At 46.4% G+C, this 13,682-nt stretch overlaps 1 protein-coding gene across 1 annotated transcript in view; it reads left to right on the forward strand.

The window, feature by feature from the left end:
• Positions 1-7,660: 7,660 nt before the first annotated feature.
• The window catches only part of DAP (death associated protein), a 52,167-nt gene continuing 46,145 nt past the window's right edge, over positions 7,661-13,682 (forward strand). The window contains exon 1 of the mRNA XM_059694783.1: positions 7,661-7,839. Within this exon, the coding sequence (XP_059550766.1) occupies positions 7,785-7,839 (55 nt within the window). The 5' untranslated portion in view covers positions 7,661-7,784. The remainder of the gene's footprint in view (positions 7,840-13,682) is intronic.

Consider the following 13,682-nt stretch of genomic DNA (forward strand, 5'->3'; position numbering starts at 1 on the left):
CACGATTTATGAACTAAGACTATCCCCTACAAGGGGTAGGTTTCGTACTTGATGCAATTCTCTTAACTGTATGCTACAACTTGGTGTTACACAAGGAATGGGTTAAAGGATTACATTCTCAATGAGAAAACAATAGCCAACAAGAGTATCGTCATCTCTTGACATCAGATTCTGGAAAACGCTGATGAAATGCATTAGTAATGTTTCATGATAAATAACAGAGATAGTCAAATTCAATGTTACTTGATATCTTCTCACACTGATTATTTAATTAACAGGGCTCCTCCTTCAGCTCACTGGGATGTAAAGGTTCTATCCACTTCAGTTTATTTATGAGCACCCAGAAAGGTCAGTTAGAGCATAGCACCTGAATTAAAGAATGAGGCCCAAGGATATTTCCTGCTTCTGAATCAGATCTTCAATGGAGATTCAGGGAGTGAAAATAGCTGTTGCTGAGGGCATTAGGGGTCTCCAGAGAAGCAGAACCAATTATAGATAGATAGGTAGATAGATGGACGGGAGAGAGATAGAGAGAGAGAAAGAGAGAGAGAGAGAGATCTATAGATCTACAGAAAGATAGAGAGGTTTATTTTTTAAGAAATTGGCTCATGCATTTGGATTGGTAAGTTCAAAACCCTCAGGATAAGCCTGCAGGTTGGAACCCAGGAAAGAGTTACAGTTTGAGCTTGAAGGAATCCTGCTGTCAGAATTCCCTCGTTCCCTGGGAGTTCAGTCCTTTCTTATTGAGGCCTTCAGTGGGTTGGATGAGGCCCATCATGGAGGGTAACCCACTTTACGTGAAGTCCACTAACTTAAATGTCCATCTCACCAAAAGATACCTTCACAGAAACATGTAGAATAACGTTTGACCAAATATCGGGGCACGGTGGCCTAGCCAAGTCAACACATAAAATAAACCATCACGGGAGTCCCCCTCTGACAGCGAGCTAGAGAGAGCAGGTCAGGTATTGGTGTTTCCCTCCTCCCAGAAGCTGCAGGAGCCCCACCTTAATTTTGTGGGTTCCTCCATTATTTTGAAAATATTCCAGTAAATACTCAGGGTTCTTTTCTCTTTCTGAAAAGAAAGGAGAGAAAAGAGGAGAAGGGAGGGGTGGGGAGGGGAGGAGAGCACATCCTTAAGAGATAGGGAGCAGTAAATAAGCCAGACCCACCCTCTCCTGGCCCAGCATGTTACTCTCAATTATTTGTGGGAGCAATGTCACATCAAGTTTTACCTTTTCCCGCGGACCCTGCAAGGAACTGCTTAAGCATAATTTCTCTTTACCCAGATGCTCCATGGCTCTTTGTTAAGAGGATGAATAGTCACGTCGTAAGTCTCCTGCGAGTGCTGGTGCTTGTATATTTCCCTTCATCTTTTCCACGGCCAAAGGCAGTTTATTAGTTTATGTTGGTGAAAATCTCTGAATGGTGCCGTGGAGGGTTCTTCCAAACCTGAGGGATGGGCCTGGGATTTCTTCTCATCTGGATTAACAGGAATCGTGCTTCTCAAGCTTGAACCTTTTTCTAAAAGCAAGAAGAGAACGGGCTTTTCTGCAAACATGATGAAAACTAAGCTGCCGACCAAAGTCATTATTTACGACCTTCTTTAGCCTGCGACATCACACAGATACTTCAGCCTGAATGGAATCAATCAATCAATTATGTGAAATCATGAAATCACTTGCCTGAGAAGAAAGATGGTTTAAAAAGAAACCCAGATCATTTCATCAGGGAAAATAAGCTTTACATTTGTTAGCAAACATGTTTGCCATCTATAACCCCAGATCAGTGAGAGTAAAACTGAGTTGGGAAGTGCCCAAAGGTATCCTCCAAAAATCACACTCAGGTATATGCTTGTAATAGAGACCCATCAATTATTGGGCAACTAGAAGGTAGCCCATGTTCACACTGGTTTCTTTTTTTTTTTAATATATTTTATTGATTTTTTACATAGAGGAAGGGAGAGAGATAGAGAGTTAGAAATATCGATGAGAGAGAAACATCGATCAGCTGCCTCCTGCACATCTCCTACTGGGGATGTGCCCACAACCCAGGTACATGCCCTTGACCGGAATCGAACCTGGGACCCTTCAGTCCGCAGGCCTACGCTCTATCCAGTGAGCCAAACTGGTTTCGGCCACACTGGTTTCTAATAAAATGCTGAACACAGCAATAAATTAACTTAAATCTATAAAATAGCCATACTGGAAATTCTTTCTAGCAGCAAAGTTATTAAGATTAACATCCTCCATGAGAAGTCATCTTGATGGCATGTCTGTACCCTTAATATCTTGTGATGAAAATGACACTTCACTTCTATGGCCTTCCTCCCCAAAAAGCAGAACCCCTGTTTAACAGTGAGAGAAACATCAGACAAACATACACTGAGAGATAATCTAAAAAATGAGATAGTGTAAAAGAATCTTTACCCTTTTTTGGAGGGGGAGCCTGGAGGCTGCATACAAAGAAAGTTGTAAGTGGTCGATTCTAATGCATGTAGGGTCATTGAGGAGCATTGGGCATTGTTATTTAACTCTTCCAAGATGTATTGTTTTTGTATTTTTTTAAAATATATTCATGAAAAGTGTTTACTTCAAAGTGATCAAGATCCACATGGCCTATTGATGAAGGCACAACATGCAGCTTCAGAGGGGGGACAGGGGGATGGGGGGGGGGAATGACCAACAGCCTACTGTTTAAGATATTTAACCATGCTTTGCTTAAAAATATGTGAATTGTATGGCGTTTTTTTTTCTATTTCTGTGAAAAATGCCATTAGAATTTTGATAGGAATTGCATTGAATCTATAGATGGCTTTGGGTAGCGTGGACACTTTAACAACATTAATTCTTCTGATCCATAAGCATGAGGTATCATTCCATGTGTTTGTGTCTTCTTCAATTTATTTCCTTAAAAGCCTTACAGTTTTCATTGTACAGATCTGTTACAAAAAGGGGTCCTGCTCAACCTTCAAGGCTCAAGTCCATACTCCCCCTCCCATGAAACCTGATCACTTCCACCATTCCTAAAGAGCCTTTTGAAAAAAAAAAATTAAGGGGAAAGGGGGAAAATAATATCCTAGTACCACTGAGTTCTGGATAGATTCATTTTTGGAAAAAGCCAACAAAAATATGTTTTTTTTCCATTTCAGAGTTTAGACTCCCCGGAGATGATTTTATCTTGCTGAAAGCCTCTTTGTTCTCAATGTTTTTGCATTGTTTATGTGTTAAACTTATAACAATTCATATACTCTTGCAAGAAATTTTATACAAGGAGATAAATGCTAAGACATAATATTGAATAACTACTTGAATCCCATGTATGATTGGTATTATTGCCTCCACTATGGAACTATAATCAGAGAGTGAAAGTAGCCTGCACCAGGTCCAATAATGATTCAGCGAAAGAGCAAGAAATCAAACGATCCCCAAACTCATTTCTCTGCTAAAGCATATTTTTTCATAAATAACTTACATAGCATTTGCAATTCTGCAGGAAATCAGTAGTCATGGTTTCAATACCCTCATCTTTTTTGCAGTTTCTAACTTCCAAATAAAGAGGAATATTTTGCCACAATTAAGGCTGGTTATATTTTTCTTCAAATACCCTTAGCTAAAGGATAACTGATCTATGTGACTTAACTTGACCTTCATGTCCATTATGAGGTATGGAATTACTTTTAAAAAATGCTTTTCATCAGTGGATAGAGCATCAGCCCAAGGATTGAAGGGTATCAGGTTCAATTCCAGTCAAGGGCACGTACCAGTTGCAGTTTAATCCCTGGCCCTGGTTGGGGCCCATGTGACAGGCAACCAATCAATGTGTTTCTCACATTAATGTTTCTATCTGTCTCTCCCTCTCCTTCCCACTCTCTCTAAAATCAATGGGTAAATATCCTCAGATGAGGATTAATAATAAGAAATGCCTCAACATGCTTCTTAATTACCCTGTGACTGACTGACAAGGTGAAGCCCAGTGACACCAGAAGGATTGCTTGTGTGTGTGTGTGTGTGCACACACACATACACATACACATGCAAGACCTGTCTTATCATTTTTTACTTTGGGACATGCATATCCTGTTCAAGTGTTGTATGTGTATGTGTGGCTGTTAAATAAGTTACATTTACTATGACATTATTAAAACTTCCATAAAATAATAAATATCCTGACTTTTACAAAGCAAAGTTAAGAATGACTGCTGCCCTCCCTTTCTGAGCAATATCAACAATGGGAGAGAATTTTGTATGGTTAATAGGAATGTAAAAATTCCCATCGGACAACAGCACAAGAGAACAGAACATATGGGTCAGCCCGGAATAAGAAAGCAATGTTCATCAAACTGGTTGATAGGTGGGTGGGGTTATTTTAATAAGCCATGGACCAATGTGTGTATTTCATGAATGTTGATGAAAACTCCCTTTGCAGTAAGAACAGTACATTCTATAGTATATTATGGTTTACACAGCACTTCCAAATGTGCAACCAAGGCGATGGAGAGAGCTGGTTCTCTCTGGTCTCCCCACACGGGCTACCAGACCCTGTGTTTACAGGCTCCATTCCTCCATGGGGGAGGGGGGTGGCAGGGGAGAAGCTCTCATGTCAGGATCTTGTGGGGAGTGAATGGGATATTGCAGACGAGCTTGTATTCGACGCTTAGTCTTGAATTCTAACACCATCCCTGAAGGAAGAGAAGGAAACTGAGGCTCAGAAAGTTTCAGTGATGTAGCCAAGGTTATGAAAAGAGAATCTGCATTTTCTGTTTATTCTTTGAGTACTTTTTCCAGTGCTTACAGCATTCACATTAAGTAGTAGCTTAGATTCAACACCATTTGGGGTTAGAAAACAGTCTACATAGAGAAGGGGAAGCCGCTCCCACAATTCTACTCAGAAGGCAGCCAACAATGGGGAACGTGGGGTTGGGCCTTGAAATCCGTCTTCTGGTCCCAGAAGTTGTGTCCCACATAAGTCCAACAAGCTTTTGTTTTTCTTGGTAAAATGAGTTAATCTGCCTCACTTTCAATTATAGGATTATTCACTCAGCAATTCTGATAATATCTATTGAGTGTGCATGTCCATATAGTAAGTTTCCATTGGGTGGTGACTGACATTTTCCCCAGCATCTAGGACTGGTGGTGACGGACACACCCACGTGCGTACACATGCACACTCATGCATACACACACAAACATGCTCACAATGATCAGTGGTCTCCTGTATTAGTGCTATCTACATGCTCTGTACTATATTTTTCATTCTCTGTCCTTACTTGCAGCTCCTCCATTAGGTAACAGTGGTGAGAAATTAAATGTACTTGTGCTCCATAATTATAGGGGAGAATATCTACTGAATGTTTCTTCTGTGCCCACTCTGTGTTTGATTGCTGGGAATACAGTGGGAAAGCTGGCCAGGGAGACTGGAAATATGGTTGTTGTTTTTTCAAGCTATGTTCCTTAAACAACAGTATTTTCTTCAATAGGAATGTACATTAGATAGATGCTCCACACCGTAATGACAAGTGTGGGATTTATTCTAGATGGGAAGGTATTTGTGGGTTGGTGGGTGAATCGGGAGTTCTGCTTTGAACTTGTAAAACTAGGCATGGCTCTTACACCAGTGTCCCCATCACTGTAGCCCCAGACCAGGCCTCAGGCAAAAAAATGGATTCTCTCATGCCTTAGGGCAGCCCAGTGGTGTCTGGGGCTATCGGGGCCTTTGCTTAGCTTGGCTACATCCTCAGAAAGATCCTTCTTTTATCCCAGGGTTCTCTAGAAATACCATGTGCCATTAAATCGAAGATGCCATCAAGCATAACCTGCAACTTTATATACCACGGGGGGGGCGGGGGGATACTGCCAAATAAACAAAAACAATGTTTTCTAACATGTAATTTTTATTTTATACTTCTTAGTAATAGGTTGACTTATTAAGACATGACGTTTTAACCATACAGCACTATTGCACATACATTAAAAATATTCGTAAGATCAGTTGATTAGTTGATTAAGTGTTCTTAAAGCTTCTTTTCATTCCGAATCCGGGTCGGTATCTGTAACTTTTCTTGCTCTGCTCCTTCATGAGTGTCGGCCATGCTCTCTCTCTTAGGCGTGTTCCACTACCGACATCAGGATTTTCTTCCGAACTACTGATCCCTGTCTGCAAGTTTTGATGTGAGTGCACGACAGGGATGACTATTATCATTACTGCCACCTGGCCAACAGCTATCCTGCCTCTCACATTTAGACATTATATCTAAATGTGAGAGGGAACGTCCAAGATCAACGTATGGTATGCTCGTTTCTCTGTGCACTGAGATGCAGAGTTGGCAACGCTGTGTTAGACATACAGGTAAAGAGGCCAAGGAGGCGGGTGGGGTGTGAGTCTGGAGCTGAGGGGAGGGGCGGGAATCGAGAAATGGGTTTGCAGATTTGGCATCCATGAGGGTTTGGAAGATAGTCATGCCCCCGGTCTGCATGTGCCCACTGAGACAGTCTCTAGATAGAGAAGAGGGCTGGTGTTGAGCCTTGGGATACTCAAAGGTTTAGAAATCGCGAACAGGAGCCAGCCAACCCTACTGAGATGTAGCAGCCAAGGTCGCTCCAACACTGGGTGCTGGGTAGCTATGTGGCATCCCAGAAACTAAGGAGAAGGGGGGCCGTCAGCCAGGCCAAACGCTGCTGAGGTCAGGTGGGATGAGAGAGGAAGGGTGACCATTGATTGGGCAGCTTGGAGGTCATGAGCAACCTTGACAACAGAAGTGTCCATGGTTGGAGCCAGCCTCTGAGTAGCAACCTGGATGACAGCCAGATGGATTGGACTAGGTTGGGGGGGGGGGGGGGGTTGAGACGAGTGAGGTGCCGAACCTCTTCCCGCATCTGTACTGTCAAAGGTCCAGCCAAGAGAGGTAGTGTGCTCCCTTTTCTAAAGACATCAGGCATGTTTGAACTCTGCCCAGCAAGATGAGACTGGTTCAGGGAAAGGGTAACTCATCGCCAAGTGCTGAGAAGGCAAGAGGTATGCGAACCAGGTCACAAGAGCAACCAGGTCACAAGAGCAGCGGGTCCGCTTTGGACAGAATCCCCATCCCTGGCAACGGAAAGAGGGCAGAGGGAGTGGGCACAGACTCAGCCCTCCGAGAACTCGGTCCAGGCGTCCAGGCTTCAGAGCGCTGCCCTTCTCGATTTTAACAAATCCCTGCTACCTTCGGGCCTGGGTCTCATTTCCCACCTATTAGTCACTCCAAGCGGGAGCTGGGCGAGGACATTTGGCAGGCGGTCCCCTGACCACACACCCCAGGCCCCAGGGCGGCCCCTGTGGCGGCTCCGCTTCCACCGCGGTCACCAGCTACCCAGCGGGGTTGGTGGAGCAGCCATCCTCAGGCTGGGCCTTCCTCAACCTCCGGTGACCACCCTCGCCAGCCTCGGCGCCCACCTCCCGAAACCGCACACGCCCCGCCCGCCCGCGATCCCCTCCTCCTCAGTCTGCGGCCAAAGGTTCCGACGTGGCGCTGCCGACTGCGCATGCTCAGTACACGGGGCGCGCGGAGGCCAGAAGGGCGGGGCGGGGCGGGCGCGGTGACGTCAACGCGCAGCCGCGCGCGGGCCTGGCAGCGCCACGTCGGCGCGCAGCGGCCCCGCCCCCCGACGGCCGCGGTCCGCCCCCCCACCCCGCGCGGCCCCGCCCTCTCCCGTGCGCTGCCACCTGGCTCCGGCTAGTGCGCACATCCTCCCGACCTACGAACCCGCCGCCACCTCCGCTGCCGTCCCAGCTGCTCCGGTCGCACCATGTCTTCGCCTCCCGAGGAGAAGCAAGAGACGAAAGCTGGACACCCGCCCGCTGGTAATGACTCGTTTCCACTTTCCCTCCCGTCGTGGGTCCCGAGAGCCGGCCCGAACCCGCGGGCCCGGGCGCCAGGCGCGGGGGCTGGTTCACCAGCCTGGGACCTGCCCACTCGTGGCGTCTTCAGTTAAACTGAAGCCCGCGTTTGGCAAAACCCATTTCTTGCAAGTTGGGGAGGCATCGCAAGCCTGTGGCAGTTGCATGCAAATGGGAAGGACTTGGATAAGCCTAATTGCACAACTTCCAAAAAATAATAATAATGGGCGGTGAACGCAGGATGTCCAGATGTTTCGGAAAACCGGGTAGCCGACCCAAAAGTTAATGTTTTTAATGACAAGGTGGTGATGGTCGGCTGACGGAAATCATTTTTACCATCAATCACTCAGTATGACTTTGCCCCGCAATTGCTTTCACATCCAGCCTTTTCTCAAAAGTGGGGCTTGGGGGGGTGTTTTGGAGTGTTTTCTTGTTTGTTTGTGTTTTCAAATTCTAAACTCTGGGCCAAGGAAGTTAAGCCCAGGAAGGACTTGCATAGAAAATGGGAATCCGAGCCGCCCTTATGTTCACGCCGCCTCGCCCCTTTCCTCGCCCCTCTCGGTCCCAGGACAGACAGTTCCTGTTCGCTCCCCGCGCGGTGCCGGCGGCTCCGTTTCCGGGTCTGCTCCCCGGTGGAATGACAGCCAATGCGGGTGCAAGGACCCTGGGGGAGAATGGAAGGTGCCTGGGTCCCAGAGGCCAGGCCCCCTCCACGTGTGGGGTTAGGGTTAGGGTCCAGATTGCACACCTTTGTGTTATAAACTCCGTCTCCTGATGCCAGAAGCCTCGGGGGCCTGGCTGCTTTGTGGGGCACATTAGTGCCACCTTCTTGTAGTAAAGACTCCCTGATCTCCCTCCCTCCCTCCCTCCCTCCGTCCGTCCGCCGTCCCCCAGGGTAGGGCCCTCGTTCTCTGCGTGAACACGTGACTAGGGCCGCTCTTCCAATAAATACTCGAGCTAATATTTGCACTGCTGAAAGCAGCTCTCAACCACCACCAAGAACTGCCTGGACTAGGGAAGGAACACGGCTAACCGATGCCTGCGACTTAACGGGCATGGGGTTTTGGAAAGTAGCCCCGCTGTAGTGCGAAATGGGCTTTGGGGCCTTTGTGTTCCATTCGTTTAAAAAATTAATAAAATAAAAAGTAGCTCAAAGAGATTTCCTGTAAAGATAACCTGACCTTTAGTGTCTGCCTCGGTGGGTCCGTGCCCATCTGCTGGCTGCTGATGACCTGGCAGCACTGCCTGCAGGAACACCTTTCTTTACACTCCCCTGTCCCAGGGTAAGGAGTGGCAGTAAAGCCGGTAAGTTGGGATGAGACCAAATCAAGGTAGTAGTAACTAAGTTGCACAGAGAGGCATTTCCACGTGGAGATTTTTAAGATCGCAAACGTGAACTGTGCATATTAACTCCCTGGAGAAATTCCATGAAAGACTTGGACTAAACAGCTAGGCCTTGTGAATTACAAATTAAATAGCTTATTTATGCTAAAGGAGAGAGTAGCCAACTTATTTGTGCTGGTGTAGCCATGAACTTGGGTTCTAAGTTTTGAGACCCATCGCTTCTCTAGGGCTCAGTTTTCCTAATCTATGAAATGGGAGGTTTGGGGGTGTCATTGTAGAGCAGAGCTACCTTTGCCACTTAACTCTCACTGGAGCCCCCCCCTTCCATTTATCAGAATCCAAGTTCAAGGGCAGTTAATCCCACAGACAACCTCTTCAAGTGACTTCAGGGAAGATCCTGTAGCCTTTGGGGTCCCAGTCTCTCAGGAACTGCTTAAAGAACGGTCACTGACATTCCCCATTTTCCAAGGCCAGTCATATTTGCCCAGAGTTAGAGGCAGAACCTGGCATCTTGGTCCAGAGGTACAGGTTAGACGGGGACTTTTTGTCATGTGCAGTATTTTGCCTCAGATCCACTTTCCTGTGGGAAAGCTCTTTTTAGCAAAAAGCTGGGGGTATTTGGATATTCTTATTTACTCTGGCGTGGCCAGAGAATAGGACATACTGCAGAGTTGATGTTAAAAACAAACAAACATAAAGACAACTCACTATAATAAAGATAATTATCAAGTATAGCTAAGAGCACAGTTCATAAATCAAAAATAACAGCCTTGAAAATTTTGGGTACACTTTCATTAAGTGCTTAAATTGGATAACACAGACTTGTGCTTAAATCCTCAATCGGAAACAATAAAATTATCTTTCATGACTATCTTCATGTTCTTTTGTGTTTTCTCATTGTTGCTGTCTGAACCGGTATCCAGTGCATTCTCACAAAATTAGCTGTTTTCCTTGTCACCTTTATCTCCACCTGTCTGCCTCTCTTCTTCTTGCTTCCAGGATTGGGTCTTAGTGATAGCTTCATCCCCAGAAGCTGGTACAGTGCCTGGTACAAAAATGCACAATAAGTAGCTTCTGAGTGAGTTTCTTCAGAGCCTCTTAGCACTTCTCACTTCCCCAGAGCATGCGGGGCCTGCAGTGTTCTCTATCTCTGCGCTGTCTCCAGTGTGCAATAGGGATGCAGGTGTGACTCTCATCCAGTTTAGATAGCATCATAAGTGCAAGTAGTAACAACATTTGCTGAGTGTTAATGTGCCTGGTATAGGGGAGGGTAAATAGTTTTCCCTCTACCCTTCTAGGTTCCTGGCCGAGATACCTCTCCCCATCTCCTGTGATAAAGACAGATTAATAAGAGAAAAACAAACCGAAGTTTATTAACAGGAATACCTCCTCTACACATGGGAGAGACCCAAGAAAACTGAGTAATTCCCTGAAGTGGCCCAAGCCACCACCATAAATACCAACTTCAACTAAAGACAAAAGAAAAACATTGGGGCCCTAGCCAGTTTTGCTCAGTGGGAAGAGCATCAGCTCGTGAACTGAAGGGTCCTGGGTTTGATCCCGGTCAAGGGCACATACCTCAGTTGCAGGCTCAATCCCCCGCCCAGGTCAGGGTGCATGCGGGAGGCAACCAATCGATGTGTCTCTCTCACATCAATGTTTCTCTCTGTCTCTCCCCGTCCCTTCCACTCTCTCTTAAAATCAATGGAAAAATATCCTTGGGTGAGAATTAACAACAACAACAAAAAAAAAAAAAAACACTGGGGAGTAGGGAGCCAGTTATGGGAGGTTTCCAGAAAAAGCCAGGTAAACCAGGGTAAGGTTGCTGTACAGATTTCAGGTTCTCTTGTGATGTAGTCCTGCTTCCCTTTCTAGTACAGAGAGGGAGATACACAGGGAAATTTCCATTACTAATGTAAACGTCCCTTACAAAAGGATAGCTTCTTGGTTTTCTGAGCTTCTCCTTCTCTGCTGATTTTAATCAGCTCAAAACAGCCCTTCTGCCAAAGAGGCATATTTCATGGTGGTGCATTCTGCTGGCCTTCACTGGCACTATTTAAAGCCCTTGTCTCTTGTTCACTCGTTAACTGACAGTTACCTTACAGTTGGGATAAAGAGGACAACTCCATTTTAAGAACTGGCCAAACCATTTGGAGTGTCTCCTTTCAAAGCGAGTGAGTTCAGGGGGACCAGCCTGTAGGTCCTTTGCCTCTTGGAATCTCAGCAGCCCTTTGCACAAGGAGCTCCATCACACACCCTGTGTCTCTTCCCAGGGTGTGAGATTAATGAGGCCGTTCACACAGGCTTCTGCAGTGTGTAGGACAGGGTTGTGCAAATATAGAGCTGGTCACTGAAGAGTGGGGATGGTGCTGCTCCATGTCCTGGCCTCCTGGCAGTATGCTATGGAGGTAATCCGGTCTTAATGATTTCAGACCTCTCCACTGCTCTTGACTACAGAACATCTGCAGAGAAGTGGCGGGAGACTGCTTGTTCTGTGAGAGCTACTGCAAATGCAGACTAGCAGAATTAGTGAGGTTCTGTCTCATCTAACAGTCCGAGGGTGCCTCGGCAGAAGGAGGACATAATTATAAGCCACACGACTACTCATTTCTCCCAGTCTTCATTTGTTGGTGGCAGTGATGTGGCTAACATCTCTTTATTAAATACATTTTGCTGGCCCCGGTCCTCTCCATTTGCCAGGGGACCCAAAGCCATATGTCAGTACAGTTCTCATAAACCTAATATGTAATAGTGTTGGACATTAATAGTTCACATAAGGTTATGAAAAGTAGGCCTCACAGCCCTTCTAGACCTGAGTCAAATGGAAGTAGAAAACAGTTGTATTTATTGAAAGTAAAGTGAGAAATAGTGATTTTTGTAGTGATTTTTGTAGATCTTTGTAGTGATTTCAAAATAATTCAGTTCTTTGTTATATTAATCAGACAGGAGTTAAAGATGCCTTATGGTTCAGCCTATGAGTGGCATGTGTCACTGTTAGTTTCCTATGACTGCACTAGCAAAGCATGATAAACAGAGGCTTAACAGAACACAGCTTTATTATCTTACAGTTCTACAGGTGAAAAGTCCAAATGGTCTCACCAGGCTAAAATCGAGGTGTCTGCAGGGTTGGTCCCTTCTGAAAGCTCGAGGGAAGAGTCCGTTTTCTTACCTCTCCGGCTTCCAGAGGCTGCCCCATGCCTTGGTGTGTGGCCCCTTCCTCCATCTTCAAAGCTGGCAATGGCTGGGCAAGTCTTTCTCAACTGCATACTCTGACCCTGATTCTACTTCCTCCCCCTGCTGCATTGCAGGACCCAGATGATGATAATGGGTTCACCTGGATAACCCAAAATAATCTTATTTTATGGGCAGCTTAAAACCATGAAATAGCAACCTTAATGCCCCTTACCATGACACCCAGTACATTCACAGGGCCCAGGAACATGAGTGTGGACATCTGTAGTGTGGTGACATTATGCTGCCTACCATGGGTTCTTTTCTCCCTGCTTGACCACAACCCAGGCAAATGGCCTCAAACCAACTGCAAGGGAGGCTGGGGTTGGGATGGGTGAATTCCTAGCCAGCCCCCAGTGCTAGGCTTTTCCAGAGCACCTCCGGGCATGGATCCTATTTTTCCCTGGACTTCCTGAAATCAGCCTCCCTTAACTCCAGGACAGCCCCACAGCTGCCTCTGGGCCCGTCACCAGGCAGTCTGCCCTTTGTGTCACAGCCACATTGTGGAATGGAGTGCACACTACTGTGGAAGACAGAGCATGGCATGTCTAGCTCTGATCTGACGCTCCATGGCACAGCTCTCAATTTCATGGCCACCTCTGGAAAGTGAATGGAGTGCCCCTGTATGGTTTAACAACCTTCCCACCTTGACAAACTATGATTCAAAGTGCAGAATAGCAGTTCCCTTCTTCCTCAGCTTTCTGAGACACCAGGGGTACAAGTTCTATAATTTATCCGGGGCTCATCTTTTAGCACAAGCCATGACTTCCACTCACCCCACAGACCTGAAAGAACCCACTTGGTCTCGGAAACAGGGTTCTTCTTGGGTTCCCCATAACTCTTCATCTGGGGTGCCCAGTCTCCCCACAGGTTCTCTCTGCCTCTCCCCCTTTATCCTCTCCACTTTCTCTTGGTGGGGCTCCCACCTCAGATCTAGCAGCCCCCACAGACATGAAGAAATGTTTGCTTGCCCAGGAGTCTTCCCTCTCCTGGTAGAGCCATTCTCTGCACCGAGATGGTCCTTCGGCCTTGTCCCTCCTCATCTCACTGGTCCCAGGGTGGGCCAGGTCCATTTCCACTTTGCTTACCTGCCGCTGCATGGCTGTACTGGAGATGATTAGGTTCACTCTTGGACTACTGTCCTGATGGTCTTCTGTGTTGTTCCCACCTGAACAGTCCTCTCCTATTTGGTAGATTGCCTTTCCTTTGAGTAACATTCCAGTAGCTCTCTC

Source organism: Myotis daubentonii, chromosome 4 (assembly GCF_963259705.1).
Source record: "Myotis daubentonii chromosome 4, mMyoDau2.1, whole genome shotgun sequence".
Classification (NCBI taxonomy): Eukaryota; Metazoa; Chordata; class Mammalia; order Chiroptera; family Vespertilionidae; genus Myotis; species Myotis daubentonii.